This window comes from Acinonyx jubatus, chromosome C1, assembly GCF_027475565.1.
Source record: "Acinonyx jubatus isolate Ajub_Pintada_27869175 chromosome C1, VMU_Ajub_asm_v1.0, whole genome shotgun sequence".
Taxonomy (NCBI): Eukaryota; Metazoa; Chordata; class Mammalia; order Carnivora; family Felidae; genus Acinonyx; species Acinonyx jubatus.
This window is the reverse complement of record NC_069381.1, coordinates 153,019-179,148: the sequence shown is the minus strand read 5'-3', so window position 1 is coordinate 179,148 and position 26,130 is coordinate 153,019. Positions and strand designations below refer to the sequence as shown.

Here is a 26,130-nt window from a genome sequence, read left to right as displayed (position 1 = left end):
CAGTCCCGGCCCCCGCGTGTCCCAGAACCCGCAGACCTTTCCTGCCTTGCCTCCTTAATGGGGGGGAGGGGGGATGTGCTCCCCTCATGGGGAGTGGGGGAAGGGGACTCGGAGCCAGAGGAGGAGACCCCTGAAGTGTTGAGGTGGAGGATGGGTTACTGGATCCACTGTGATAACCGCATCTTCCTCTAACCCCTCCTACCTAACGGGGCTTCCCTCGCCCCCCTCCACCTCTGCCACTCACACCAGACAGTCTCCGCACGTCCTAAGTGATGCTGACACCCCCTTCACCTCAGAGTCTTTGCTTCTGCTACAGCTGCCCCCTGTCTGCTTGTTTCTTGCCCCCACTGGCCAAACCACCTTTCATAAGCCCCTTGCGGGGGAGCACCACCCTAATTTATCTGGGCTCTCAACCTTGAGATTCCCTCGTTCGGAATTTTGGGGCCCTCTCCTGTTCAGCTCCCCTCTGCCACCTTTTCAGGAGTGGTACACCAAAGCATGGAAACTTCTGCAGCTTCCAACCCCTGTTCCTAGATCCCTACGCACCAATGTGGAGAGCAGGTCAGCTCTGGCTACCATGCTTCCTCTCCCACTCACCCAGGTCACCTCACCTGGCCACCTGCGGGTCCTGACCCTCAGCAGCAGTTACCCTGAGAGCCCCCTCCTTCTGGAAGCATCAGCTCCCAGACACTCTTGGTCTTCCCGGCCTCACCGGCCCACCTTCTCCTTAACCTCCTGGTGTGAGGTCCTCTTCTCCCCTCACTCGACGCCCAGAGCAGTCCACCTGCTCCCTTATGTGCTGGACTTCAGTCCAGCACCCCTCCCACCTGGTACTACATGGCTTCCTGGGCTCCATTCAGGTGGCTCTCAGCTCCTCAAGCCCGGCCCCTCCACATGAAATCAGGGTGGTGCCCACCCAGGCGCCCTAGGGCCTCCATCAGCCCAGCCCAGCCCAGCCCAGCCCAGGCCTATCCACTCTTCTCCCAAATCCCTATCTTCTCTTTTTTAGAGAGAGTGCGAGAGCGAGAGCATGTGTGCATGTGTGGGGGAAGGGCAGCGGAAGAGAGAAAGAATTTCAAGCAGGCTCCGCGCTGTCAGGACAGAGCCCAATGTGGGACTCGATCCCACGACCCTGGGATCATGACCTGAGCTGAAATCAAGAGTCAGATGCTTGGGGGCACCTGTGTGGCTCAGTTAGTTAAGCGTCCAACTCTTGGTTATGGCTCAGGTCATGATCTCACAGTTTGTGAGTTCGAGCCCCTCGGCGGGCTCCAGCAGGACAGTGTGGAGCCTGCTTGAGATTCTCTCTCTGTCTCCCTCTCTCTGCCCCTCCCCCCCACTCTTTCTCTCTCTCAAAAAAAGTTAAAAAGAGTCAGATACTCAACCAACAGAGCTACCCAGGTGCCTCACCCCTCTTCTTTTTATTAGTACTTGGGTCCCAGCACTCTCTCACACATCAGGAGGCCTTCTCATGAAGTCCGAGCAACGCCGGCTCAAACCACCCCCAAGATCTGTCCTGTCCACCTTCGCCTGTTCCTACCTGCTTGGCTGTTGGCCTCACGGTCCTGCATGTGTGGCCTCCAGCTATTTGGGCTGGCCCTGCACTTTCTCTTTCCACCTCAGGCTTTTACACCCTTGCTCCAGCAACTTGCTCATCCTCAGGCCAGGGTCTGAGCACCAGGCCTCCTGGAACTTTCACGGAGCCCCAGGCTAGTCCCGCCCTCCTTTCCTCCATCTCACCTGCCAATCCCTCCCTAGCACTGGGGGTTTAGGGCTTCCCTCCCCTCCATCCCCAGTACCTGACAGGTGACCAGGTGATGGGAACACAGCATCTACTCCATACACGTCTCCTGAACAAAACAGTGAAAGAATAACGGATGAAAATGTGAATGCCCAAGGGCTAATAGGTCACCCGGGTCCTGTATGTATGGGTATTTTTTTTCTTACTTCATTGTGGGTTTTTTTCTATTAACGCAAAACAAAAAAAGAACATTTAGTTATCTTTAATAAAAGTCAGGAGTTCCAGAGGGAAAGCCACTCGACTCTCCCTTTTTCCCGTTCCTCATTAGAGGCTCTCAGCAGCTGGGGGGGCTGGTCGGTCACAGCTCCCCAGGACCAACATGGCTCAGGCTTCCTGCTTAGGGCTCACAGTAGGGCCAACGGCTGCCCTCCCTCCTGAGCCAGTGGAAAGGGCAGCCCGCCCCACCCACCCACCCTGGCTGACCCCCAGGCCCCCCTCCTTCCCTCCCCACCTACCCTGCCCCTCCACCCCGTTGCCCCCTCTCCTCACAGTCCTCCTTCCCATCCTGTGCTCACAGACGCATGCACGTAGATGACATGTGCAAATATGCACACACACGCGCACACACGGGGGTTGCTGCCCGCAAGGTGTCACATCCAAGGCTGGCCTCCATGGCCCTACCCCCATCATAACCAGCACTCTGTGAAAACCAGCCCTGATCCCCAGTGCATGGCACCCCCCTTCATCTAGAGCCTCCTAAGAGAACTTGCAGCCTGTGCTATACCATACAGTTGAATGAGAAGCCATGGGACAGAAGCCAGCCAGGTGGGTGATCACCGGGCCAGGCAGGGCTCAGGCACAGTGTCTGGTGTGGACAGATGCCAGCAATTCTTTTAAATGTTCAGACTTTAATTCACGGTGATTGACACAGACACAGACACAGACCGGAGTTAGTAACATGACACAGTCCCAGATGTGGGGGTGTTGGGGCTGCTACCCCCACGGAGGGGAGGGTGGGGGGGACAGGTAGGACGCGGCGTAACGTTGCGGTTTTTTCTGCTGCCTCTACACCCACCCCTTGGCCCCGGTCAGACACTCGGCTGACCCCTGGTCATTCTTGGACAATGACAACTACCCTCACACCAGGACCTGAGAGGGAGTTTGCCATGTGGAGTCCTCAGCCACCCTTGGGCCAGGACAGGAAGAACGACGGCCCTGTCACTCCACGTGTCAAATAAAATCAATGCATAAAGGTGGGTGGTCAGGCCCGAACATCCATCCTTGAGAGGGGGATGCCGGCTGCCCAAACAAGCAGGCAGCGGACATCAACCGCATCACACAGCGGTCCTGCTCCCTCTCAGGACTCCTCATGGGACCTGGGGTATCAGGGAGGGGACACAGCTATGTCCAGGGTGGCTGGACGGACAGGCAGGCCAACTAAGGGCCAAGGTGCCCTGACCAGGCCTGGGCTTGGCCTCTGCTCTCCAGCACTCTGGGACTGGTGGACATAGCGGGAAGGAAGGGTACGATATATAGCCCCAACAGTAACATTGCTTCTAAGTCACAGTATTGGCACAGGAGGCCTGGGAGGGGCCAGTCTGCGCTCGAGGCTAGCCCCGGCCTACCGCACACGCCAAGGGCAGGAGCAGCTCAAGTGGGAACCGAGGAGGCCCCTGAGGGCTTGCGAGGAGGAAAGGCCCCCTCAAGCCCCAGCAGCGCCTTCCTGCTCTGGGGACACAGGCCCGGTGGACACACAGGGGAGGCACAGCATGAGGGGCCGGGACACAGTGGCCTGAGGTGGAGAGGAACGTCCTGAGACTAGCGCTGGAGTCAAGCCCTCCGGCTGCCTGCACCACCTCCCCCTGCAAGTCCCTTGACACAGCGTTTGCCTCTGTAGCTTGTCTGTCTGGATGGTAGGGAGGCCGGTCCAGCAGTCCCTCTGGCCAACATACAGGCAAGAAAACCATATCAAAAAAGCAATGAGTTTACAAAAATAGAAAATAATGACAGCAGGGTGGCTGGTGGGCTGTGGCGTATGTTTCACGGGGCGGCGCAGGCCCGAAGCCCCGGCTTGGTGACAGCATCTTCCAGCAGGTGCAGTGGGCGCTGGCCCACCACTACATCCCGGAGGCAGCCCACAAAGCCTGTGCTGTAGGCTTTGGGCAGGGCCTGGCCCATGGGCGGCTTCTCCAGGCCACCTGCAAGAAGACAGAAGGAAGGCCACCCGACTGTGACACGGGGATGGGCAATCTGGGACGCTAGCCAGCAGACAGACCCACGGGTACTGAAAAGGACAGGTGAGCTACCTGAGGCCTGTCACTGCCCTGGGGGGCCATGTGGCCAGGAGGCTGGAGCATTTCTCCTGGCCCCATAACCGCCCAGGGCCTAAGACAAGAGGGGACAGGACTATCCCAGCCAGTGGGTCGGCTGTCCTGGATGGGTGACTCAGATGGCACTGAGTTGCCAGCCCCAAGGGATGAGGTCTTCCCTCAGATTCTGAGACCCCTGGGTACCCCTTCCCTGGCCTCCCCCAAAACACTCACCCAGCCATAGGGCTCCGTCTGTGTCTAGCTGTGTGGCACCCAGCGGGGAAGAGCCAGTCACAGGGGCCTCATTGCCCACCTGGAGGGATCCTTCCCTCTGTTCCCTGGGGGTGTGGTGGGGTGAGGCCCTCAGGTGGTTCCAGAGGGCACACCCTGCCACCCCTAGATCCTGAGCCCCCAAATCCCTCTCGCCAGAAGCCCTGCCCCGGGCCCGCTGCCATCCCCCCTGGGGGCCAGAATGGGTGGCACTGATCCCCAGGAGTGCACCCTGTGGCTAGCGCAGGGGAGCCTCCTGTGGGTTAAACTTTGCTAAAGGGATGGCCAGGCTCAGGCTGTATGGACAGGTCTCCAAACAGCGTCTGGGTAGAGCAGGGACTCTCTTTTCAGATCAGGGGTTCCCTGGCCATAACTGCCTCTCCCGTGTGTTCCGGTCCCTCCCCCCATCACTGGCAGTGACCTCGGGTGAGTTAGCCCTGCCCCCACCTCAAGCCTGTGCCTTGGCTACAAGCGACTGGGCGCGCCCTGGCTGGGCAAGTCCAGGCAGTGCCCGCCACTATTCCTGGCGCGCCCCGGGCTTCTCACTGACCTGTGTGCCCTCACCCGCAACCAGCGGTTGGTGTTGACCGGCACGGTGGAACGCAGCACCACGGGCTGGGAGCCCAAGTCGTAGGTCAGCTGCAGGCGCCCATCCACGATGGCCAGAGCGACGTAGTCAGCCCGCTCTGTGGCCTTCCCGCTCCACAGCACCAGCCCCTGTGTGGCCTCTGTGCGCAGGCTGAGCTCAAAGTGGTTGCTGCGCACTGCCTTCTCACTGCGGGGCAGAAGGCTGGTCAGCGCCTCCAGGAGGGCATCCTGGGATGGGATGGGGGAGGCGGGAGGGCAAGGGCCATGACAGCAGCTGTGATGAGACCGGGGAGACCAGACGGGCAGGCAGGCAGACAACCACACGGAACCGACAGGCCGAGAGACGGACGGTAGGGGAGGGGGCTGGACAGGCAGACACACAAACAGAGGAGCAAGGTGGACAGACAGCGGGGGTTGGGATGTCACTGCTCACCTGGGGAGGGCCCCGGAATCCGGAGCTTCAGGACTTAGAAGCAGGAAGAGAGGGGAAGCAGGTGAGCAAGGGACAGACAGGCTGTAGCGCAGGGTCGGGGTAGGGGGGGTTGTGTGGGGCGACCTGGAAGCCCCGCCCCATGTCCCCTTCCCAGCAGTGGAGAGTGAGAGAGCCAGCACGCACGGGAGGTACACGGGACCCCAGGGAATCGGCTCTCCCACCACAGAGCTGGGGCAGTGACATGTGGGTACACGTGGGGCTGGCGGGCATGACCCAGGCCAAAGATGGACAGGTGAGGCATGGGGTGGCGTGGAATGAAGACCGAGGGCTCACCCGCCTGGGAGAGGCCTTTGTCCAAACACACGTGACATACACACGCCGCACACGGACCCGTGTGCATCCACATACTCAGACACACAGGTACTCTGATGCGCACACACACGTGCACACTCTGCTGGGGCCCTCTGTCAAAGGCAGTGGCTGCTGGGGTGGACGTGGTGACTGGGCTTCAGCACAGGTCCTGGGAATGGGGATCTTCCCACTGCCAAGCTAGGGAACTAACCCTTCCATGGCACGAACGGCAGCCCAACCCCACTCTCCTCCACCAGGGTGGAAAGTTTCGCCCTTGCCCTCAGTGGGGGTGGGGCAAGGGGCATGCTGCCAATGGATGAGGAACTGAGAATGGGTGAGAGTGAAGGCGGGGATGGGGGCCAAGGTGCTACTTACGCTGGGATCTCATTGGTCAGCTCGCTTGGAAACAAAGAGACAGAGGTGGTGAGAAAGGAGGGTGGAGGAAGGTGGTGGGTGGCCGAGTCGATGGGGGGAGGCGGTGGGGGGGGGGGCCGCTGGGCCTTCCCCTCTTGGCCACAAAGCTGAGGGTGGCTGTGGAGGGTCTGGGCATCTTACCCAGCACAGCACGCACAGATAGGACCTGACACACAACAGAGGGCAGAGGAGGTGCCCAGCTCCCGGGCGGCACATTACCTCTCGGTCACGGCATTGAGATATTCAACGTAGGTTTGTCCGTCGAAGGCTAGGGCATCCAGATCCCCTGCCGACTTCTCAATCAGCCCTGAGAGATAGTCGGGGTGAGGGTCACCTCGGGCGGGGCTCCACCCCACCCAGCCTCAGCTAAGCGCCAAGCAGCGCTCACCCTTCTCGCAGTGAAGCCCCGAGAAGCCCCCGGGACACAGGCACTCATAGGAGGCCTCCCGAGGGAGGCAGGAGGCCCCATTGAGGCAGGGGTGGCCCGAGGCCTGGGTACAAGGGTGGTGTGTGAAAGACGAGACGTCCACTGCCCGCAGCACGTGCTCCTGGGTCAGCAGCTGGTGGCCTTTCAGGGAGACCTAGGGAGATAAGAGGTGAAGAACCTCCGTCCTGCCGGGTGTCCTCCCTACCATGGCAGCCCCTGCCCTGGGACAGAGGCAACTCTGGGACGGGTGGGCCCTTCCTCACGACGCCACCACCCCTGCCCCTGCCCCACGCACCAGCTGGATGACGCCGTCAAAGCCGGAGGACACTGCAGCTGCCCGGGCCAGCTTGCTGAAATCAGGAGCCCCTCCGACATAGAGCGGCTCCTTCAGGTTGAGGACTGTGTGTGGCACCTGAGGGGAGGTGCTGGGTGAGGGAGCTCACTGGGCAGGGACAGGGACGCTAAGCCCCAGATCAGCAGCCCCGCTGGTCCGCAGTGATCCACCCCCCCTCGCCCGCCAGCCCGCCTAGGAGGCAGTTAATCACACAAACACGGCCGATGTGGGGACTTAGTGGGGGTAGGGGCTACTCTAGAAGGTGAATGAGCAGGATGAGAGCAGAGACCAGTACCTTGCGGGACTTCTGGTGTCCGAAGAGCAGGGTGGGGGTTGCAGAGCAAGGGCCAGAGAGCAGTGAGGGCAGAAAGAAGACAGACAGACAGACAGACAGAGGCACAGGACAGACGGGGGAGAAAACAGTTCAGTGAGAGCCAGCTGTGGGGTGGGGGCTGCCATGCCTCCCAGGAGGAGGAGGAAGAAGGAGGCAGGGGTGTTGGTGGTGGGAGGTCCATGGCCCCAGGGACACTCACCGGGGACTCCCCCAGCACTCGGGGCCCGTCACTGACACGCATGGCGCCCTTGCGGCCACTGCGCTCCAGTGACACCCTGGTCCAGGTGTCCAGGGCCACTGGCTCCTTGCTCCTGGTGAGGAGGGGGTACCGTGAGCGGGCTCTGGGCCCTGCCAGCCTGCCCACTCAGTAGCCTGAGTGACACTGCCGAGTGTCCCCAGTCTCACCCCCACGCCCACCCAAGAGGATGCACCTGATGACTGCTGCCCCCTTGCCCAGGTCATAGCGGAACTCCAGGAATCGATCCTGCAACGCTAGTGACACAAAGTCCCCCTTGCCATCTGTCTTCTGCCCATTGTAGAGGAGCAAGCCACTGGGGCCACGGGCCAGGAACACCACCTCCAGCGCCATCTTCTCCCTGGGGTCACGCGGGGTCAGGTGGGGGCGTCTCAATGGCTGGACGGGGTTGGCGGGACGCTTCCCCCTCGTCCACCCCTTCTGTCCCTACTGACCCTAGATCTCGCGCGAACGTATGCAGGCCTTCCAGCTCCAGGTAGGAGAAGCCGCTGAAGTCAGCCAGGAAGGGCCGGGGATAATCCTGCTTGGAGACTGTGCAAGACAAGAGAGCAGTCACACAGGGGGCTGGGCCCTGACCCCCGGGGTTCCCTGGAACCCCACTGATCTATGCGCCCCAGGCCTAACTCAAGCCCTAGCACTAGCCTGACCTCCGATCCTAACCCCAAACCGAACCCACACCCTAATGCTCAATGCAAAACCCCTCCTCCCCACCCTCCTCCCAGCCCTGACAGCCCAGTGCTCCCACCTGTCTGACAGAGGGCGCCCCCTCGTCCCTGGGGGCATTCGCACTTGGCCTCGCCCTCAGGCAGCACACGGCAAGGGGCTGCCCCGTGGCAAGGGTTCGGCTCACAGGGGTTCTCGCCATCACTACAGGTTGCACCTGGAAGGAGACAGGAAGGGGTCCCAGGAGACTTGAACCCTTGCCCACAGACACACAGCTGTGCCCCCTGCCCCAGCACCCGGCCCAGACTCCACCCTCACCACAGCGGCTGGGTGGGCACTGACAGGGGAACAGACCAGCCTGCAGTGCCTGGCACGGGGCCCTACGGAGGCAGGGGTGGTCCCTGCACTCACCCACACCAGAGCTTCGGGTTACTGTCCCCTGCCAGCTGCTGAGCTCCAACCGCTGATTGTTGATGTCTAGCAGGCGGATGCAGCCCTTGAGGCCAACACTGACGGAGGTCCTTTCGAGCACCCTGCCGCCAAGATGAGGGTCAGGCGTCAGAGACCAGAGACCAAAGGCATCCTCCCTCACAGCCCCCTGTGACACTGCCCCCCGCCCCCCAGTCAGCCAGGATCCCCAGCCCCAGTCCCTCTGATGTTCACAAGATGGCTAGTCCCACAAAGAGGACAGAACCAAGAAGTGGGTTGAGGGTCAAGGCTCAAGGTGGAAGGTCAGGGCCAGCCTAGCCCCTCCTTGGTGGTAACACAGCAGCCAGCAGGACCATTCCTGGTCCTCAGGGATGCCACCCCAGGGGTGACAGAATCAGGATCAGGATCAAATCAGGGTCATTGCCATCATCCACGCTCACCCTTCCACCCACAAGAGTCAAGGGTCAGGACCAAGGTCAGGGCTCCAGGATCAGGGGCACCCCACCCTCCTCGATGCTCACACAGAAGCCTGGTCCGCTGGGACGCCGCCCACAAAGAGGTCTGTGTCCAGGTTGAGACCATCTGTACCACTGGGGCTGTGGCCCACAACAGGGGTCTCACCATCCACTGAGAGGGTACCCCGGCGCCAGTGCCGAGACAGCTCCAAGCGATGCCAGCGGCCAGGCTCTACAGGCACTGAGCTGGTCAGTACCGCGGGCCCCGAACCTGTGTCGAACCTGGGGGATGGGAGCAGGCGGTCAGCACAGCGAAAAGGAGTCAGGTCCACTGCTCAACCTCAGCCTCCCACCCTAACCCTGAGCCGCCTCACCTCCATTCCTGACCACCCCCGCCCCAGTATGCCCGGGCCCTGATCCCACCCCGGCCTAGGCAGCCCTGCGTGCTCACCTGAGCTGCACGCGGCCCCCCAGCAATGTCAGCGACAGGAAGTCCTTGCCCCGGGCGTTGCCATTGTAGAGCAGCAGTCCCTGTGGCTCCCACGTCCGGAACTCGAGCGCCAGGCGCAGTGTGTGGTAGGCACGGAGGGTGGGGAAGGCCAGGAAGGAGTGGCCTCCGAAGGCTGGCAGTGAGGGCTGCAGTGCTGCAGGGGGACGGGGAGGGACCGGCTGCAGGGTGCAGGAGACCCTGGCCCCACCCCGCGTGTTCCTCCAACTGGAGATCCCCAGCCCTGTCCCCGGCTCAGGGGTGCCTAGCCCCCAACTCCTGACGGTGGCTTGGTGCAGCCCCGACCCTTGCCCCTTGCCTCTCTCCAGTGTGAATGACCCTTACCCTTCTCGCAGGTGTCTCCCCTCCTGCCCACTGGGCAGCTACAGGTGAAGCCTCCACCTGAGTCTTGGTCCCGGCAGGTCCCTCCGTGGAGGCAGGGCTGGGAGTCACAGGGCCTTGGTGGCTGCTGGGTGCCTGGGGGCAAGGGCTGGCGTCCAGGCACATGACGGGGGGCAGTGGTGGGGAGCTGGCGTGTCGTGGGCAGGGCTGTGGTCCTGCCAACAGGCCGGCTTGTGTGACTGGGGTAGAGGGCCCGCTGGGTCACAGCAGAAGGCAGGTGGGCCACAGTGGTGGCCCTGGCCGTGGCGGCGGCAGGTGTGGCTCCCGTGGTGGCTCCCGTGAAGAACGCAGGAAACCAGTCTGAGGGTTACGGAGACTGTCAGGATACCCAGAAGGCAGAGCACAGGGAGGGCCAGCAGGGACAAGGGTCCTCGGTGCCGCAGGGGATGACAGGACAGGCAAGCCACAGCACTTGGCCAGACTGGGCACTCACCAAAGTCCATGAAGCGCACGTGCTCCTGCAGTGGCCGCCTGACCCCCAGGGACCGGCGCCTAGAGGCCTGTATCTGCCGGAGCAGGGCCTGGCCCACGTCGGGCGCCCTAAAGGTCGTGGCTGAGAAGGAGGGGACACTGAGCACGGTGGAGCCCCACACAGCGCCCCTATTGTCTCCTGGGAGGGCCCAGGGTAGGGAACTCACCAGGATCAAAGTGCACGTCCACAATGGCTCGGACTGAGCTGCCAGGCCCCAGGTCCCGCAGGCGGACACTTCGGAAGTCCTTCTTAACGTCTGAGTTCCGGAAGAGGTCATCCAGCTGTGGGTGCGGAGCGGGTGAAGGCTCCGGGGAGCTGCCCAGGCCGGGTTGTCAGGCCCTCCCGCTGCAGCCCTTCTCTGGGTCTGTCCTGGGAGGGAAGTGCAGCCCTGCTCTGTGGGCCCCATACGTACTGTGCTCTCGATACTCCTAGCGGTCTCCCCAAAAAGCTCTGACTTGGGGTCAGCCATCTCCGGTGTATAGAACAGCTCTTGCCCCTCGACTCCCTCAAGCTCCAGCACACCCTGGAACGCCTTGGTGGCTGTGGAGGAGGGGGCAGTGAGGCCCTGCCTGGCCTCTGAGCTGGCCATGGGCACAGGCCCCAGCAGCAAGCCACACGGGGTGCAGGGCAGGTGGTGGTTAGTCAGATGATCATGAGGTTAGTGGGGACCCGGGGCAGGGCTGGCATCAGTTACCAGGCAGACTTCTTGGAGCAGTGCCCGAGGCCGGCTTGCAATAGGAAAGAAGTTAGCCACGGGGTCCTAGGCACCCACACGTGCGTGAGGGCCGAGGCCACACGTGTGCATGCCTACACCGAAGCCCCGAGACCACGCACGTGTGTGTGCCAAGACCAGACGACTGTAAACCCTGAGGGCCCACCTGCTGGACAGGCCTCCTGTCTGCGGTGGGGGGAGACAGCATTCCTGGCTGTGTCCAGGCCACCATTCACGTTCCACCCCAGCCCCCGGCTACCCACTCACCAGGACAGTTGGAACCTTCTGTGTCCAGCGAGGGCGTCTTGCCATCCGAGCAGCAGCCCAAAGGCGAGTTGTAGCAAGAAGCCCTCTCCAGGGGTGGCCCAGGGGTCACAGCACTGCCACCTTCAGGGGGCTCGAGTCCTGGGAAAGGACAGTCTAAGCCTAGCCCCAGGGGTGGCCCTCCTGGGCCCTGTCCCCCACATCCCTGGGCCCATGCTCACCCCCTGAGCCCATCCCACTGGCTTCCAGGTCACCACTCAGTTCCTCATCGCCGCTCCCATCAGCACTGCCAGATTCGCCAAAGGCAGATGTGGCGAGATTGGGGGCTGTGGCAGGGGCCGTGGGGGGCATGGTCAGCACGGGCCTCGTGGTTGTCCTGGGGATGCGGGCAGTGGTCCAAGGTCCCGGTGAGGGTCGAGGAGTGGGCCGGCTGTGAGGGGTACTGCCGGGAGTCAGGGGGAGGGCGCTGGGTGGGGGCGGCAGCGCCCTGCTCACGTTGAGCCCCAAGGTGGCCACGGGTGCAGGAGATGTTGGGCGGGCACCAGAAGCAATAGCCTCTGCAAGAAAAAGAGAGTCTGAGTGGAGGGCTGGGTCAGGTGGTCAGCCCAGTGTCAGGCCTTCGCGCTCAGTTCTGGGGCGGTGGGTTGGGCCTCACCCTGGCATGGGCCAAGGCTCTGGATAGAGATGTCCAAGCCCTGGCGGCAGGCGATGGTCCTCAGTTGGCACTCATTGCCGTAGGTGACTCCGTCCGACCCACAGACCTGGGGCACAGGGCAAGGATGCTGGGGGAAGGCCCCTCACCTCTCCTACCACCTTCCACATGCCCCACCCCTCACCTTGGTGGCACTGGCCTCTGGACAGGTGGGTGTTGGGCACACGCAGTGTGCGGAGCCAGCTTCCTCCACGCAGGATGCCCCAAACTCGCAGCGCATCTCAGCACAGGTCTTGGGCGCCAAGGAGTCTGGGGCAGATACGGGGGGGCCCTGCTGGCTGAGGAGGCCTGGCCCCTATGACGGCCCCACCCCCAGCAAAGGGAGCCAAGGTCAGTGCCAGGCATGGCCCTCACCTGTCTCACAGCCAGCAGGGCCCAGGGTGTGGCCGTCCGGACACTGCCCGCACTTGGGTCCCGCCACCCCAGGCTTACATGAGCACAGCCCTGCCATCTGCTCACAGTCGTCCCGCACAGCACCCCGGGGGTCACAGCTGCAGGCTGGGGGGCAGGGGGAAGAACCTGAGGTCCACGCCTGGTTTCCCCACTGGCTCCAGAGCCCAGCCCAGCTCCTGCCTGGTGCGGATCAGGCCAGGGTCTGAGCAGGTGAGACGAGGAACACAGTGACAAGGTGGACAGGTGGGAGTGCCCACCTGGGAACTGACCGTCGCCCCTGTCACTCACGAGTGCAGCCGCTCCGGCCATCGGTGACAATGCCACGGAAGTTCCAGAAGCCAGGCTCACAGCGATCACACTTGAGGCCCCCGACCCCTGGGCGGCAGGAGCACTGGCCTGTGGCTGGGTCACAGGTGCCACTGTAGGAGCCATGTGGGTTGCAGTGGCAGGAGCCTGCAAGGCCAGGGCAGGATAAGGTCACTGCAGCTACATGGCTCCACCCGGCTGGGGGTCAGTGTTGGGGTCAAATACTCACTGGGGCAGCCAGCCAGGCCCACACCGCGGGCAGCAGTGATGTTGTCCTGGCAGCAGCCGTAGGGGGTCTGGGTGCAGTGCGGGGGAACTGCAGGTGGCAGCGGGGCCAGGGTGGGGCCTGCAGGAAGGGGGCAGAGGGTTCAGATGTCACGCATTGCCTGATGCCCACTTTGGGCCTGGCCACTCCGCCTCAACCTCCCCTGATGCCAACTCCCACCAGGACCTGGGTACCTGGGGCTCGGACCACACCACTTATAAAACATGTCTGGACGCCTGGGACCAAGAGCATGCAGAACACCCAAGGTCACGTATGCACACACACAACCGGAACCAAACACGCTTAGGGTAGCACGTTTTCACAGACTGGCATACACACATACAGACACACGCACGTCTGCACATTTGCCAACGTTCCTCCCAAACCACGCGCGTTCAAACACCCCGCAGACATGCATGTGCACACACGTGCAGGAGTCCACGCGCATACACCCACGAGCACTCGTGCACACGTAGAAGTACATAAACGTGACGTATCTACTGGATCACCGTCAGTCTTCCCCCAAAACAAAGTGTCCAGAGCGTGGGCCTCCCTAACACGCGGCCTCCCTGCACCAAAGCCCAGTCTGGCGCACAGTGGGTGCTCAGTGCACCTGCTGACTGATAGGCACCCTACGGCCACGTGTGCAACTACACAAACACGAATACTCGCCAACACCGCACATTTAAAACACTTACGTGCGCGCACGCCCCACACGGCACACGCGCAGCACTCACGGGGACGTGCCTACCCACATGCCTCACACATGTGTGCACACACACCAAAGCACATTCACACACAGGGAACAGGCCACACACACCCAGACGGAGCCCGTGTGCCCACTCACCACGGCAGGTTCCCTGGGCCGCGACGTACAGTTCCCGCTGCAGCTCACACCGGGCCTTCTTCAGCTCGCACTCGGTGCCGTAGGTGACCCCGTTGGAGCCACACACCTGGAAGGGCGGGGTCAGCGTGGGTGGCCACAGCCACTTCCCCGCGGCCCGCCCGGAGCCGGGGGAGGCTGGGGGGCGGGGGTTGCTCACGGGGTTCCTCGGGACGCTCTGGCAGCTGAAGTCACAGACGCAGGGCCCGTCTTCCGAGTCCTCGTCCCAGACGCCGCCATGCTGCCGGCACAGCTCCTGCTCACACTCGCCATCCTCTCCAGAGCCAGAACCTCCAGAGCCGCACTCGGCTGCGGGGAGGGGGCCGGGTCACCCGTGGGGTCCTGTTTGAGGCGGGTGCACGGCAGCCCCTGCCGGTCATCCCCGAGCCTACCCTGCTCACAGGGCCCTGCCCGGGCCTCCTCGATCCGCGTCTGCTGCTGGCAGGCAGCCTCTCGGAGCTCACAGGCGCTGTGGTAGGTGACACCGTCACTGCCACACACGGGGCCGGGTGGAGGGCGCTCACACCGGGGACACACACACCGTCCAGCCAAGCACACCGCGCCAAAGGCACACACCGTGTCTCCGCAGGTCTCTGTGGAGGGCGGAGCCAGGCGGAGGTCAGTGGACCCCAGCCGAGGGGGAGACCCAGGACCACAGCCTGCCGGCCCCCACGGCCCCACTCACGGCAGCGTCCAGCCGAGACCACACGCAGGCTGATCTGATGTGTGCAGGCGTGGACGTGTAGCTCACACTCGCTGGCATACGTGTGCCCATCAGAGCCGCACACAGGCTGGGCCAGGGCCACGCACTCGGAGGGGCACACGCAGCGCCCGGTCTCAGCCTCACACAGAGCTCCGAAGCGGCACTGCCCACAGCGGTCTAGGGAAGGGGCTCCGTCACCACGGCGACCAGGACCCACAACCCACTAGCAAGACCCACTTGCCCGCCACTGACCACAGGGTCCTCTGCGAGCCACCCGGATCTCCCGTCCAAGGGTGCAGGCCGTGGCTTCCAGCTCACACGTGCTGCCGTACGTGACGCCATCACTGCCACACACAGGATCGTAGATGCCCGAACACGCCTGCTGGCACACACACTCAGCTTCCCCGTTCTTCACAGCACACGCTGCCCCAAACGGGCACTGCACCCCAAGGCACGGGGACAGGGGCTGGTCTGGGGAGGACACAGGCACCCAGTGAGCTCCACCTGTTCCCCCGGGCTTATGCACAAAGCCCCCAGCTCCACGCAGCAGACCCTCTCCCAGGGTGGGGACAGCAGAGGGGAGGTGGACTGGGAGAAGGGCCGAAATGCTCAGGACACAGCAGAGAAAGGGACAGACACACGACAGACGCGGACAGGGACACAGACCCAAACAGCCTCGGCCCCCTGCGTGAGTGGAGGGAGGGGCCGCCCCCAAGACGCAGGAACTTCCTGACTGCCCCCCCTGCCGTGGGTTGAGGGAAGGCCAGGCTTATGCAGCCATCCGGGTCACTGACCCCTGGCCACCAACAGCCCTGGGACACCCACACAGGTAGGGGGGCTCTCTCCCCACGGGGGGGAGGAGTCTGCAGCCCACAGTCACACCCAGGGCCACAAGGGGGAGGAGGTGTCTGTCCACTTGCTCTGAGGACCACAAGGCCAGGCAGCAGCGAGCCACCCCCCCTCCCTGCTGTGCCGGGGGCAGACCTCGGGCTGTGGGCTCCTGGCGGCAGGCGCGGTACCTCATCCTGCCAGGTCAGGCTGGAAGACACAAGAGGCGGAGCCAAGAGGGAAGGAAGGACAGAGGAGAGAAGACAGACGCAGAGAGAGAGAGAGAGAAAGAGAGAGAGCGGAAAGACGGACAGACCGACTGACGGACACGGGGTGGGGGTTGGCAGAGCCACAGCAGCATATGCTGTCTCCACCCTCCACGGCCCGCCCCCACGCAGCCTGAGCCTGACTGAGACTTTGCCCGCATGGGGCCCAGGGGACTGGAGGGCGGAACGGCCCCACGCAGGCACCAGGGAGCCGGGCACCCGGCTCCGCCCACTCCCCCGCTGGGTACTCCCGGCACCCTCCGAACAGAAGCCACCGCCCCAGAGCCTATCGACAGACAGCAGCCCGGCCAGGCCTCCCCCGTCACCGGCTCTCGCCCAGGACCCCAGCAGGAGTGTGACTCAGGATGCGGATGGTGTGTGATGACAGCCGGCAGGGACCCATGCAGGACCAGCCCGCTTGCAGCGTGGGCCCCACCCACTGGTGCTCACCACACGGGCCCTGGTGCTTGGCAGGGATGGCGCGCTGCTGTTGACACTCAGCCTGCTGGCGCCAGCAGTCACTGTCGTAGGTGTGCCCGTCGTGGGCGCACACAGGTCTGTAGGCCCCGTCGCAGATGACGCGGTCACAGGAGCAGCGGGGGCGACCCCGGCGGATCAGGCACACGGCGTTGAACCTGCACACATCTGGGCACTGGTCTGGGAGGGCAGAGCAAGGGGATCAGACCGCCTTGGGACTCGTACAGGAGGTGGTGAGTGGGCACCAGGGAGGAGCGCAGGAGAGTGTGGGGACCGGCAGGGATGTAGGACACACACACAGAGCGGCAAGGCTGGGCCCGCCCGCGGCCACCCACCTTGAGGCTGGCACTGGCCGGAGCGCACTTTCTGGAGGAGGAGGCCACGGGCAGCTCCCGTGCGGCCCATCGTACAGTCGTTGTCGTAGGTGACCCCGTCGTCCCCGCACACGGGTGCCTGCCGAGGAGGGCAGCTCTCTGGCCGCAGCAGCATCTCAGGGCGCCGCGTGCGTGGGTTCACACGGCAGATACGACTTAGGTCACTGCGGGCGCTCTGGCAAGGGTCTAGAGGGCAGGAGGGCGGAGGTCAGGGTGCTGTGCCATGCACGCACACGCAGAAGTCATGCTACACACACAGGGGCAGGGCTCACCACAAGGGCCGTCGAACTTCTTGAAGATGTTCTCTTGGCGCGCGCACGCGTGGCGCAGGAGCTGGCACTCGCTGGGGTAGTCGGCCCCGTCGCTGCCACACACGGGGCCGTCAGGGGGCCCCCGGCAGGTGGCCGGGCACAGGCACGTGGCCGTCTGCCCGTCTGCTGAGCGCACACAGGTGCTGCCGAAGCTGCACGTCACATTGGAGCAGGGGTCCCGGGAGCCTGTGGGGGTGGGGGGTGGGGTCACAAAGCCGTCCCCTCTGCCCTTGGGGCAGCGCCCAGAGCCCGCACTCACCGCAGGGCCCGCGGCTGAGGAGGCGGATGCGTCGCTGCTGGCTGCACTGCGCCCGCTGGAGCTCACACTCGTTGCTGTACGTGGAGGCGTCGGAGCCACACACAGGCGCCACCACAGCCGGACAGGCACTCTTCTTGCACACACAGGAGGCTCTGCCGGAACCTTCCGCGCTGGGCTCACACACGGCGCCAAAGCCACACAACATTCCTCGGCATGCTGGGCGTAGGACGGGAGAAGGGAAGGTCAGGGCCCGGCCTCTGCCGGCCCCCCGGGCCCCGGTGCACACTTCCAACGTCCACGCATCTGCAGAGACCTCACGATGCACTCAGTGTGTTCGTTCGTTAGCCCCACGGACACGTCCACACATGTCCGCGCTGGCACGCGCAGAGACGTACGTATGTGGTCCATCGCGGCCATGCACACTCGCACCTGTGCACGCTGACAGGACCTGTTCCCTCCCCCTCTCCAGCCCCACCCACCAAAGTCCCACCCCCCCCCCCCCCCCCCGCCACCAGCCCCAGGGCCTTTCCTCATGGTAGAACCTTCTCTGCCCCGCTCCCCCAAACCCCACCGCTGTGGAGGGGGGCATCCCCCAGATCTCACACCAGCACCAGGAATCAAGTCCACCTGTTCCTGATCCACCTCCGTGGGGACCCTACACACAGAGCCACACACCTACAACCCCCAGGACAACATCACAGGGAACCGGCTCCAGGTTTGCTCAGGAACCCACCCTGCCTCCACGTCAGAATCAAAGCCCCTCATCTGACCCATGACCCACCCCTCAGAGCCCCGGGCCTGGCCCCTTCCTGGGGGCAGCTGCTCCAGGGTCCCAAAGTAGCCCAACCCCTGCCACCTCCGGCCTGAGGTCACCTGGTTTTAAGGCAGGTGTGGGGGAAGTATCTGGGGTCAGGCCACACATTCCACCTTCTGGCTCTGGGCCCCTCCTTGGCCAGGAACCTAGGGCCCCGACCCCAGGCCTTCCCCTCAGGTTTCCTTTCTCCCCACATCTTTTCCATGTAAGCTCTGCCTCTCGGGCTTTTCTCGGCCCACCCTGCGAACCTTCCACACCTCTCTGGGTCCCTCAGCTATGGCGTTCTCAATAGGGCCTTCTCCAGGGTTCCTGGCCCTCCCACCCTCCCGGCCTCCCCAGCTGAAAGCTGACGGGGTCTCTCTCGGAGGTCCCTCGGGCGCTCACACACCTCCCTCTCCCCCGTCTGTCCTCTGCGGCCTCCATCTCAGTAAATGTCCTCACCCTCCTCCCCAGTCCTGCTGCCCACCCCCCAATACTCTCCACCGTGACCTCCTCTGGGAGGCTGAGCACAGGGGCTCTGCAGATCTGTCACCCTCCTCTTTAAACACTTCAGTTCCTAACCCTGTAGTTAAAAACTGTTGTGTGCCCAGCACACACCCTGTGGCTGAACCTCTACTCTCTACAGCAGCCCCAGGAAGTATTGCTCCTGACCCCACCGGTGAGGGACCACAGTCCCTTGGACTGGAGGAATGAAGGCTCTCGGACATTTAAACCCAGAGCCGTCAGAGACAGGTCCTCCTGAGAAGACCCAGGTAGGCTGACTGCTTAGGACCCCCACCAGGACCCCCACCAGGACTGCACGCCCACACGAGTGCAGGCCCGATATAGGCTGCAGCTGCTTAGACGTGATGAATGTTTAATCGGTTCCAATTATCATTAATAAGTTATGGTGCAGAGGGTGGGGTGGCTCCCCCCATCACCTCCCAGCAGGCTCAGGAAGTGGGGCAGGAGGGGGAAGCACCTCCATTCCGGGGAGGGCAGGGCCCCAAAGGGAGCTGCAGCCAGCTGTTGCCACAGCAACAGCCCACCCCAGGCTCCTCAGGGTCTGACTGGGCATCCCTACCCCCACCCCACACAGGCTGAGTGAACAGAGGCCTGAGGCAAGGGCGGGGCCGGTAGGGACACCCCAGCTTGGAGTCCCTGCAGCCACCTGTACTCCCCTCCCACTGACACTCCTGTCTTCCTCCTCCCCACCTCACCTGAGCCCCTGCTCCTGCAGAGCCCAGAGCCAGGCTGCCTCCAACTCTGCACTCACCCGCCCGGCGACTGTGGGCAAGTTATCACCTTGCCATGCGTCAGTATCTCCTTCGGTGAGTGGGGGCAGTGGGACCTGCCTCCCAGGGTTACCGTGGGGCCAATATCTGCAGCGGCTTGGAGGGCGCCCAGCACGTAGCTCTACGCGGACCGTAACAAGAACTGTCGTTACCCCAGCACCCCGCTCTGTCCCGCCTCAAACCAAACTCAAATCCTGTCTACCCGCAAGCCCTCTTTACTCTCTGTCTCCCTCCAACTCCATCTACTCTCCCCTAGCACCTTCCTCTCATCCTCCTTGCCCAAGGCCCCCGGGACCCCCCGGGCAGAATCCACAGGCACTTGCTGACATCCAGCGACCCGTTTTGTTTGGCTTCAACTGGACCTACCGACCAAGGTCTCTTCCAGAGTACTGGACCCTGTGGCAAAGACTTGGTCGTCACCTCATTACACCTCTGGTTCCTGGGCTGCCTGCCGTGCGTCTGTGCCCTTGGTTTGAGACCTCTCTCCGTCTGATCACCCTCGGTCCAGCCAGACCACTCCAAGGCTCCCACCCCTTGGACAAAGACATCTACGCCTGGATGACCAGCACGTTCCTTGCCCACCAAGACCTGCACCCTCCCTCCACAGCCCAGGGTTCTGCTTTGTCCCCCCAAGATAGCTACTAGTGGGCGATGGTGGTGTTGACAATGGCAGCTAACCTGTGATAAGCAAGGCTGGGGCACTGGGTCAGGTGGAGGGAGGATGATGGGCTGCAAGGTGAGGGGGCTGGGGGCAGAGACCAGAGACGTCTCGGGGACAGGGTCCTTGGAACCAGCTATTGGACTGAAGGTGGCTGAGGGCAGAGGAGAGGCCAGGGTGCCTCTGGGGGCCATCAAGCTCAGGCTCCCGCACTGACTCCCAAGTCACACAGGCGGGTCCAGCCCCAGCGCTCCCACCTGCCACCACTTTGTGGAGCCCACGCCGCTGTCAGAGTGGCGGTTCACCCGGGGCCATCTCCTGGCTGCAAAGTGGGGGTAGATCTCGCGGCTCCCAGCACAGTTACAGCCTTTGGTGATGTGACGTGGGCAGAGCAGAAGCCTGAGTTCACGGCGCTCACCCTGGCCAGGCTGAAATGGTTTCCCTCCCCGGACCCGTGCTCAGGCCTTCAGGCCAGGCGAGGGTTATACAGCTCCACAACTGCCCGTCCCCATGTCTGCTCTCCACGCCCCCCGGGTCTAGGGAGTCACAGAGGCTCAAGACAAGTTTCTTGATTGGACATAAAACACGCACAAGCACACACACGTGCACACGTGCACACGTGTTTGCTGGCAAGCTCATCACAACAGCCGTGCCCTGCATGTGGCAGGCACCACTCGAGCCACGCCTGTATTAGCCCTTAATCACCCCATAAACTGCCCCTCATAAATGCAGGCGGGGCACCCACATACCCACGAGCCACGTGTCCTGCCGCATTCGCCCCAGGCTACACTCCTACAGGAGCCTTTCCTCGGCCACTCAGCTTCCCCGCGCAGTCTTGCTCCCTGCACGCCCAAGGGCTCCCTCACGCGTGCCATGCTGGAGGCGGCAGTGGCTTTTTATAACCACCGGTTGGAGTGAGTATATTCAACTCCTCTCCTGGTCTCGGGTGGGGGATGGACTGGATACCCCAAGCCCTGCCCATGGCCACAAGTACGCAGTGTGTGTGCCTCGGAGGGATGATGACGGCCGTGGCACGTAGCTGTCCCCAAGGGGGCAGTAGGACGAGAGTGTGGGTGTGGGGGCCCACGCGTGCGGCTGCAGGGAAGACCAGGGTGTGTGTAAAGCAGAGACGCAGCTCTCACGCTTTAGGAGAGGAGACTGGGGACACCGGGAGAGGGGAAGGTGCCTCCCGACCCAAGCCTCGCCTTTAAATCCAGACAGCTTCAAGACCCTGTCCCACAGCCCATCCCATAGACGGATACCCTCCTACGTGTGACTTCTGTGGACGTGGCCAGGCACCTGCCCAGCAGGGGGCCCAGTACTGACAGCAAACCTGGTAGCTCTCCATGTCCCCACCCAAGGAGGGGACCCCAAGCCGCCCTCTCTGGTGGCATCAACAGCTTCCTCCCCTCCCCTTCCCTTATTAGCTAAATTACAGTGGCCTACAGACTAGCAGGCCTCTCAGGGAGGTCAGCCCATAAAGTGGGTCAGGAAGGCCAAGCCCAGGCTGTTCGGTCTCAGGGACAGGCCCCCCAATCGCTCCTCAGTCACTGGTCCTTCACACCCACCCCCTGCTCTGCACATGTTGTCTGACCCATCTTACAACCTGCAGGCCCCAGGACTCATTCCCAATTTTTGGCCAAGAAGTGCAAGGCCCACAGAAGTTGGAGACATGCTTGTGTGCGACGGCCCTTGGCCAGGACAGGGCCAGGCCCAAGGACTCCAGACCCGACACGCCCTCTGCCCGTCCACCACTGTGATATCCCAGGAAGGACCCAGGCTCCCTCATCCAGCCTCATCTGTTCCAGATACACCTGATACGTCTGGTGTGCACACCTAAGAATGGCTCCTGATCCCCAAGAGTGCCACTGTCCCTCTAGACACAGTCTCCCAAGTGCAGCCTGTCACCATCGGAGGCCCCCCACTCACTCACCGTCCGGAGGCACTGGAGGTGCTGGTGTGAAATGGGTCCCAGGTTTGTCTGGAAGAAAACAAATGTCTGAGTTAGGCCTCACTGAGCGGGCTTTGCCACAGCTGTCCCTTTGCCCAGTCTGGAGGGGCCACCCCTGCACACCCACACCTGCCCTCTATGCCCGTGCCCCCCCCCCCCCACCCCTGGCCCCATTCTGAGCCCTGAGGGTTGGCCAAAGCCTGTGGGCAGACAAAGGCAGAGGCCCTTGCTTTTCTCTGCCTCTTCAGCTGTGTGGCTGGACACCTGACAGGGGGCTCCAACAGCAGGGGTGTGGGCAGCCTCTTATTCCCATAGGGGCCCAGCCCCAGGCCCTGCCAAAGCCCCCACTTCCAGTGCATTCAGCTGCTCCCTTCCTCCCCAGCTCCCAGAACGAGTTGTCTCTGCAGCTCAGGGTGAGGGTCAGCTCCCCATGAACGCAAGGACAAGCTTTGACAGGCCCAGGGGTCCAGAGAATGACTCGTCCTGATCCTGATCCCCAAAAGATGCAGATGGCCCATCGGAGCCACCTCTCAGCTGGTCGCCTCTATTTGACCCTGCCTCTGCCCCACTCTTTGGTGGCTGAGGCAGGGGAACTCAGCCAGCAGAAGGAGGGTCACACGAGCTGGCCCCGGGGGGGGGGGGGGGAGGGAGGGGGGTGGCCATGCCCGCAGCCACGTACAGTTGTTGAGGAAAAGCAGCACGGCGAAGCCCAGCGTAGAGGTGGCCAGCAGGATCAGGCAGACGTTGCAGGGGATCATGAAATACCGCACCAGCAGGGAGACCCCGCGCTGCTGCCGCGGGTCCCTCTCCAGAGGTAGTGGAGGCATGGCCCTGGGCTCCTCAGCCCCCACTCTCAGGGTGAGCGGGTCGCTCAAGGGGTGCCCTTGGGCCTCTTCGGGGCAACTCCTCCCATGCTGGGTCCCCTGGGGCAGCGGACAGCAGCTCTGTTCTCAAAGTTCAACGCCGGTCACAGCCCAGAGAGCCAGGACACCTCCGCAGCCTTTGAGGCTCATAATGGGAGATGTGCAAAATTCTCCCGGAGTAGCACCCCAAATGTGGGCTCAGAGGGAGGCGGAGGAGAAACTGAGGGCCTGCCAGCGGCCACCCCCTGTATCCACAGCCCGGTAGTCGTAGGTGCCCGCAGCTCTCCGGCGTGCTCAGTCTTCCCGGAGCCCCCGGGAGCCCCCGGTCCCGCCCGCCGGGCGACCCCGGAAGGGCCAGCCCGAGGGGTACTGGCGGCGAGCGGGCCCTCGCCCGGGGACCCCGTGGGGAGGCGCGGGCGGCCGGGCGCGGAGGGTCTCGGGTCCCCAGCAGAGGCGGGAGCGGCGCAGGCAGCGAGCGGGCGGCAGAGAATAAAGAGCGGGTGCGCGGAGGGCCGCGCCTCGGCTCCGTCGCCCTCGCCGGGGCTGGGGCGGTGAGTGAGGGGCGAGGGGCGCCGCGGAGGGAGGGCGGGGAGCAGAGACAAAGGAAGCCGCCTCCGGGGACCCCGGTGTCCGTGGGGAGTCGTGGCTCACGGCGCAGAGGACCGCGCGGAAGAGGACGGGAGGGCGGGCGGGGGCAGCAGCAGGGGCAGGCGGGGGCGCTGGGGTGTAGGGTGGGGTGGGGGGGTGAGGTGGGAGCCGGGGCCGGGGCCGGGAAGGAACAGGGGTGGGGGGAGAGGAGGCAGGTGCCGGGGCGGGGCGGGGGTTGGGGGGTGGGGGCCCGGCTCGGAACCGGGTGGGCGGAACCAGAAGGTGTGGGGCGGGGTCAGAGGCGGGGCGGGTCCCCTTCCGCGCCCACCCGGCTGCGCTGGGCCGTACCGCGTGCGTAAGCGGCCGAGGGCGCGGCGGAGGGCCGGAGGGTCGTTCTGAGCGCACGCAGCGGGGCTCAGGCCCGCACGCAGGCCCCAACTCTACGCTACGGGCGCGTGTGCCTGTGCTGGCCCCGCCCTGGCGCGCGCATGTGGGGGAAGGGTCCCCAGGTACACGCTCAGGTGGGGAGCGGGCTGCGCCCAACGTGGAGGGTGGAGGGGGCAAGATGGGTCCACCCTCCCGGGAATTGGTGGCAACACCTCAGACCACACGCGTGCCCCCCACCTCCCTTCCGGCCGTGGAGAGGAACATGCAAATGAGTTTCTTGTAAAGAAGTGTTATGCAAATAATCGCGGGACTCCGGCGCCGTCCCACCAGCCTGGAGCGCCCCCCAAAGGCCACCAGGGAACGTCGGGGCCGTGACGTCACAGCCGGGCCGGGGGGCGGGTGCCTGGTCCTTCCCGGAGTCAGGCCTGTCCACATCCGCCCCCAGAGGACGCCCCTTTCCTAGCCCCTGCCCGGTTGGGGAGGGAGGGGGGCAGGGGTCGCGTGCCTTCCCCACCATCCACACCAGTCACCCTCCGCAGCCAGGATCCCATTGGTGGCGATCTCTATGACCAACACCTTCACTGCCCTGCACTCCCATCCCTTCATGTCCCACAGTCCTCTGGGAGGAACCCCTAAGCGCCCACTGCCACACCCACCACGGCTGGCCGCTTCCAGCCTGGACCTGGTCGCAGGCCCTTGAGTCTCTGCAGTGACCTCTGCCCCTCTCTTAGAGTCTGCCGGCCCTTTCTGAGGAGAGAGGGGGAGGAAGCTTGGCCTCCAACGCACAGTGGGTCCCTCTTCAACTTGGGATCAGGCCTCCCCCCCCCCCAGCCCCATCCTAGGACCCCTTCTGGTCCCTATCCCAGCTGAAAAGATGTTAATTGCACCAGTGCTCCCCCACCCACCCCCATGCTCAATCATACCCATCTACACATAGTCCCACACTCCACAGACTCACGTACCCGCCCACTCACTCAGACCTACACCCACACTGCACTTAGGACTCCGCAGGGTTATTTGTAAGTGAAGTCAGCAGGTCCCCCTTCCGGCCAAACCGCTATTGCCACAGCCACCAGTGCCGCCCTGGTCACTCTTAGGTCTCCTCTCCGTCCTCTCTCAGGTCTGTGGGGCTCCTCTGCCCTGGAACAAGCCCTTCCTGGTGCCAACTCTCCACTCATCCAGAGTAACACCACCCCAGGGCACCAACAGGTGTCTTAGTGCCTCAACTCCCACCAAGCCTCCAACTGGACTCTCCCTAAAGTCCCTCCACCCGACGATGTATTCCTCTGTGACATAAACATGTTCTTAACCACCCCCACCACCCCCCACCCTGCCCCATCCCCTCTGGTCAGGTAGGCTCCTCCACACTCCACCCAACCTTCTGCCTGCCCCCCCCCCCCACTTCCTCAGCAACAGCAGCCACCTGCCAGCCAGCACCCAGTTCTATGAGGTCTATCTCCTTTGACTCCTTTCCATCCGGTGGCCAGGCACACTAGTTAGCCCATCTAAGGGTTAGCCCATCCTGTCAGGGTCCCCCATCACCAACAGCGGAGGTCTTCAAACCTCTTAGAGCCCTGGAGCCTGAGATTCTGAGGAAACTTTGCAGGAAAAGCCAATAAACAAAGTGGTTTCCTCACCTCACAGTGCACTGGACCCAGAGCAACAACCCGTCAAACCACCTGGAGACCCCGGCCCCTGGTCAGCCCACCTTCATTCACCTCGGGGGTGCCTCCCACCCTCTACCTCACCTCACGGGACCTTGGCAATGCTTACCACACTGATAGTGCCGGCAGCTCCCCAGGACGTCACCCTGGACTGGGAGCACCCAGGGCAGGGTCTGACTTTTTATCTTCTCAGGGCAGGGCTTGGGTCAGAGCCCAAAGACTTGGTGTAGTGAGCCCAGGCAGTTCACACATTTTCTCATTTACTTGTCACTGCAGCTCCCCCAGGAGCTTGGCTCAAAGAGGACCCACGGACAGTGCTGGGGTCAAACCCCAAGCAATGTTCACATGCCCACACATGGACCCTGTCTGCTGCCGCCACAGTTTCATGGGTGGGTTTTGCAGGAGGAGGGGCATAAAGGAACCAGTGTGTGGGAGGGGTAGGCCCAGGGATCAGTATAAACCTGGGGTGGGTGGGGGCTGGCAAGGGATTGTCTCCGTGGGCAAGTGAGCTGGCCTTCAGATGCTCATTTGAAGGGGAGAGACTGGTCCACCGGGCCAGCATGGTGGGGGGTGGGGGGGGGGGGGAGCTTAGGGCCTGGCTTGGGGGAAGGGAAACCAGCAGGCAGCCTGTCCTTCCTGGCCCCAGTCAGAGTCTGAGCCCCCCACAGGGGCTCCATGCCTTCAGAGAGACAAAGGGCCATTGAGGCCCCAGACCCAGTAGGGGGAGGGGAGTGCAGGCTACCAGAGCTATTTTGGGATCTTCAGACTCAAAATCATTCAGCCCTGACCAGCCCACTCAGGCACATGCCCTAG

At 63.4% G+C, this 26,130-nt stretch overlaps 1 protein-coding gene across 6 annotated transcripts in view; it reads right to left on the bottom strand.

Annotated features, from left to right (window-relative positions):
• Nucleotides 1-2,629: 2,629 nt before the first annotated feature.
• Nucleotides 2,630-26,130, bottom strand: part of AGRN (agrin) — a 34,523-nt gene continuing 11,022 nt past the window's right edge. The window contains exons 1-36 of one of the 6 annotated variants that reach the window (XM_053205088.1): nt 22,495-23,332; nt 21,798-21,845; nt 17,119-17,334; nt 16,821-17,045; nt 16,510-16,734; nt 16,148-16,354; nt 14,856-15,074; nt 14,586-14,780; nt 14,293-14,493; nt 14,061-14,209; nt 13,865-13,970; nt 12,982-13,098; nt 12,735-12,899; nt 12,408-12,551; nt 12,178-12,302; nt 11,997-12,102; nt 11,563-11,916; nt 11,345-11,482; nt 10,778-10,905; nt 10,532-10,646; nt 10,327-10,446; nt 9,837-10,193; nt 9,456-9,648; nt 9,071-9,286; nt 8,532-8,653; nt 8,203-8,337; nt 7,892-7,988; nt 7,633-7,797; nt 7,401-7,512; nt 7,163-7,174; nt 6,829-6,945; nt 6,495-6,687; nt 6,326-6,413; nt 4,871-5,095; nt 4,285-4,388; nt 2,630-3,939 (exon numbers count right to left, since the gene is read on the bottom strand). In XM_053205088.1, the coding sequence (XP_053061063.1) occupies nt 3,782-3,939; nt 4,285-4,388; nt 4,871-5,095; nt 6,326-6,413; nt 6,495-6,687; nt 6,829-6,945; nt 7,163-7,174; nt 7,401-7,512; nt 7,633-7,797; nt 7,892-7,988; nt 8,203-8,337; nt 8,532-8,653; nt 9,071-9,286; nt 9,456-9,648; nt 9,837-10,193; nt 10,327-10,446; nt 10,532-10,646; nt 10,778-10,905; nt 11,345-11,482; nt 11,563-11,916; nt 11,997-12,102; nt 12,178-12,302; nt 12,408-12,551; nt 12,735-12,899; nt 12,982-13,098; nt 13,865-13,970; nt 14,061-14,209; nt 14,293-14,493; nt 14,586-14,780; nt 14,856-15,074; nt 16,148-16,354; nt 16,510-16,734; nt 16,821-17,045; nt 17,119-17,334; nt 21,798-21,845; nt 22,495-22,642 (5,745 nt within the window). In that variant the 5' untranslated portion in view covers nt 22,643-23,332 and the 3' untranslated portion in view covers nt 2,630-3,781. Of the gene's footprint in view, nt 3,940-4,284; nt 4,389-4,870; nt 5,096-6,325; nt 6,414-6,494; nt 6,688-6,828; nt 6,946-7,162; nt 7,175-7,400; nt 7,513-7,632; nt 7,798-7,891; nt 7,989-8,202; nt 8,338-8,531; nt 8,654-9,070; nt 9,287-9,455; nt 9,649-9,836; nt 10,194-10,326; nt 10,447-10,531; nt 10,647-10,777; nt 10,906-11,344; nt 11,483-11,562; nt 11,917-11,996; nt 12,103-12,177; nt 12,303-12,407; nt 12,552-12,734; nt 12,900-12,981; nt 13,099-13,864; nt 13,971-14,060; nt 14,210-14,292; nt 14,494-14,585; nt 14,781-14,855; nt 15,075-16,147; nt 16,355-16,509; nt 16,735-16,820; nt 17,046-17,118; nt 17,335-21,797; nt 21,846-22,494; nt 23,333-26,130 lie in introns of those variants that run through there. The other 5 variants (XM_053205092.1, XM_053205074.1, XM_053205081.1 and 2 more) reach the window with 5 other exon arrangements.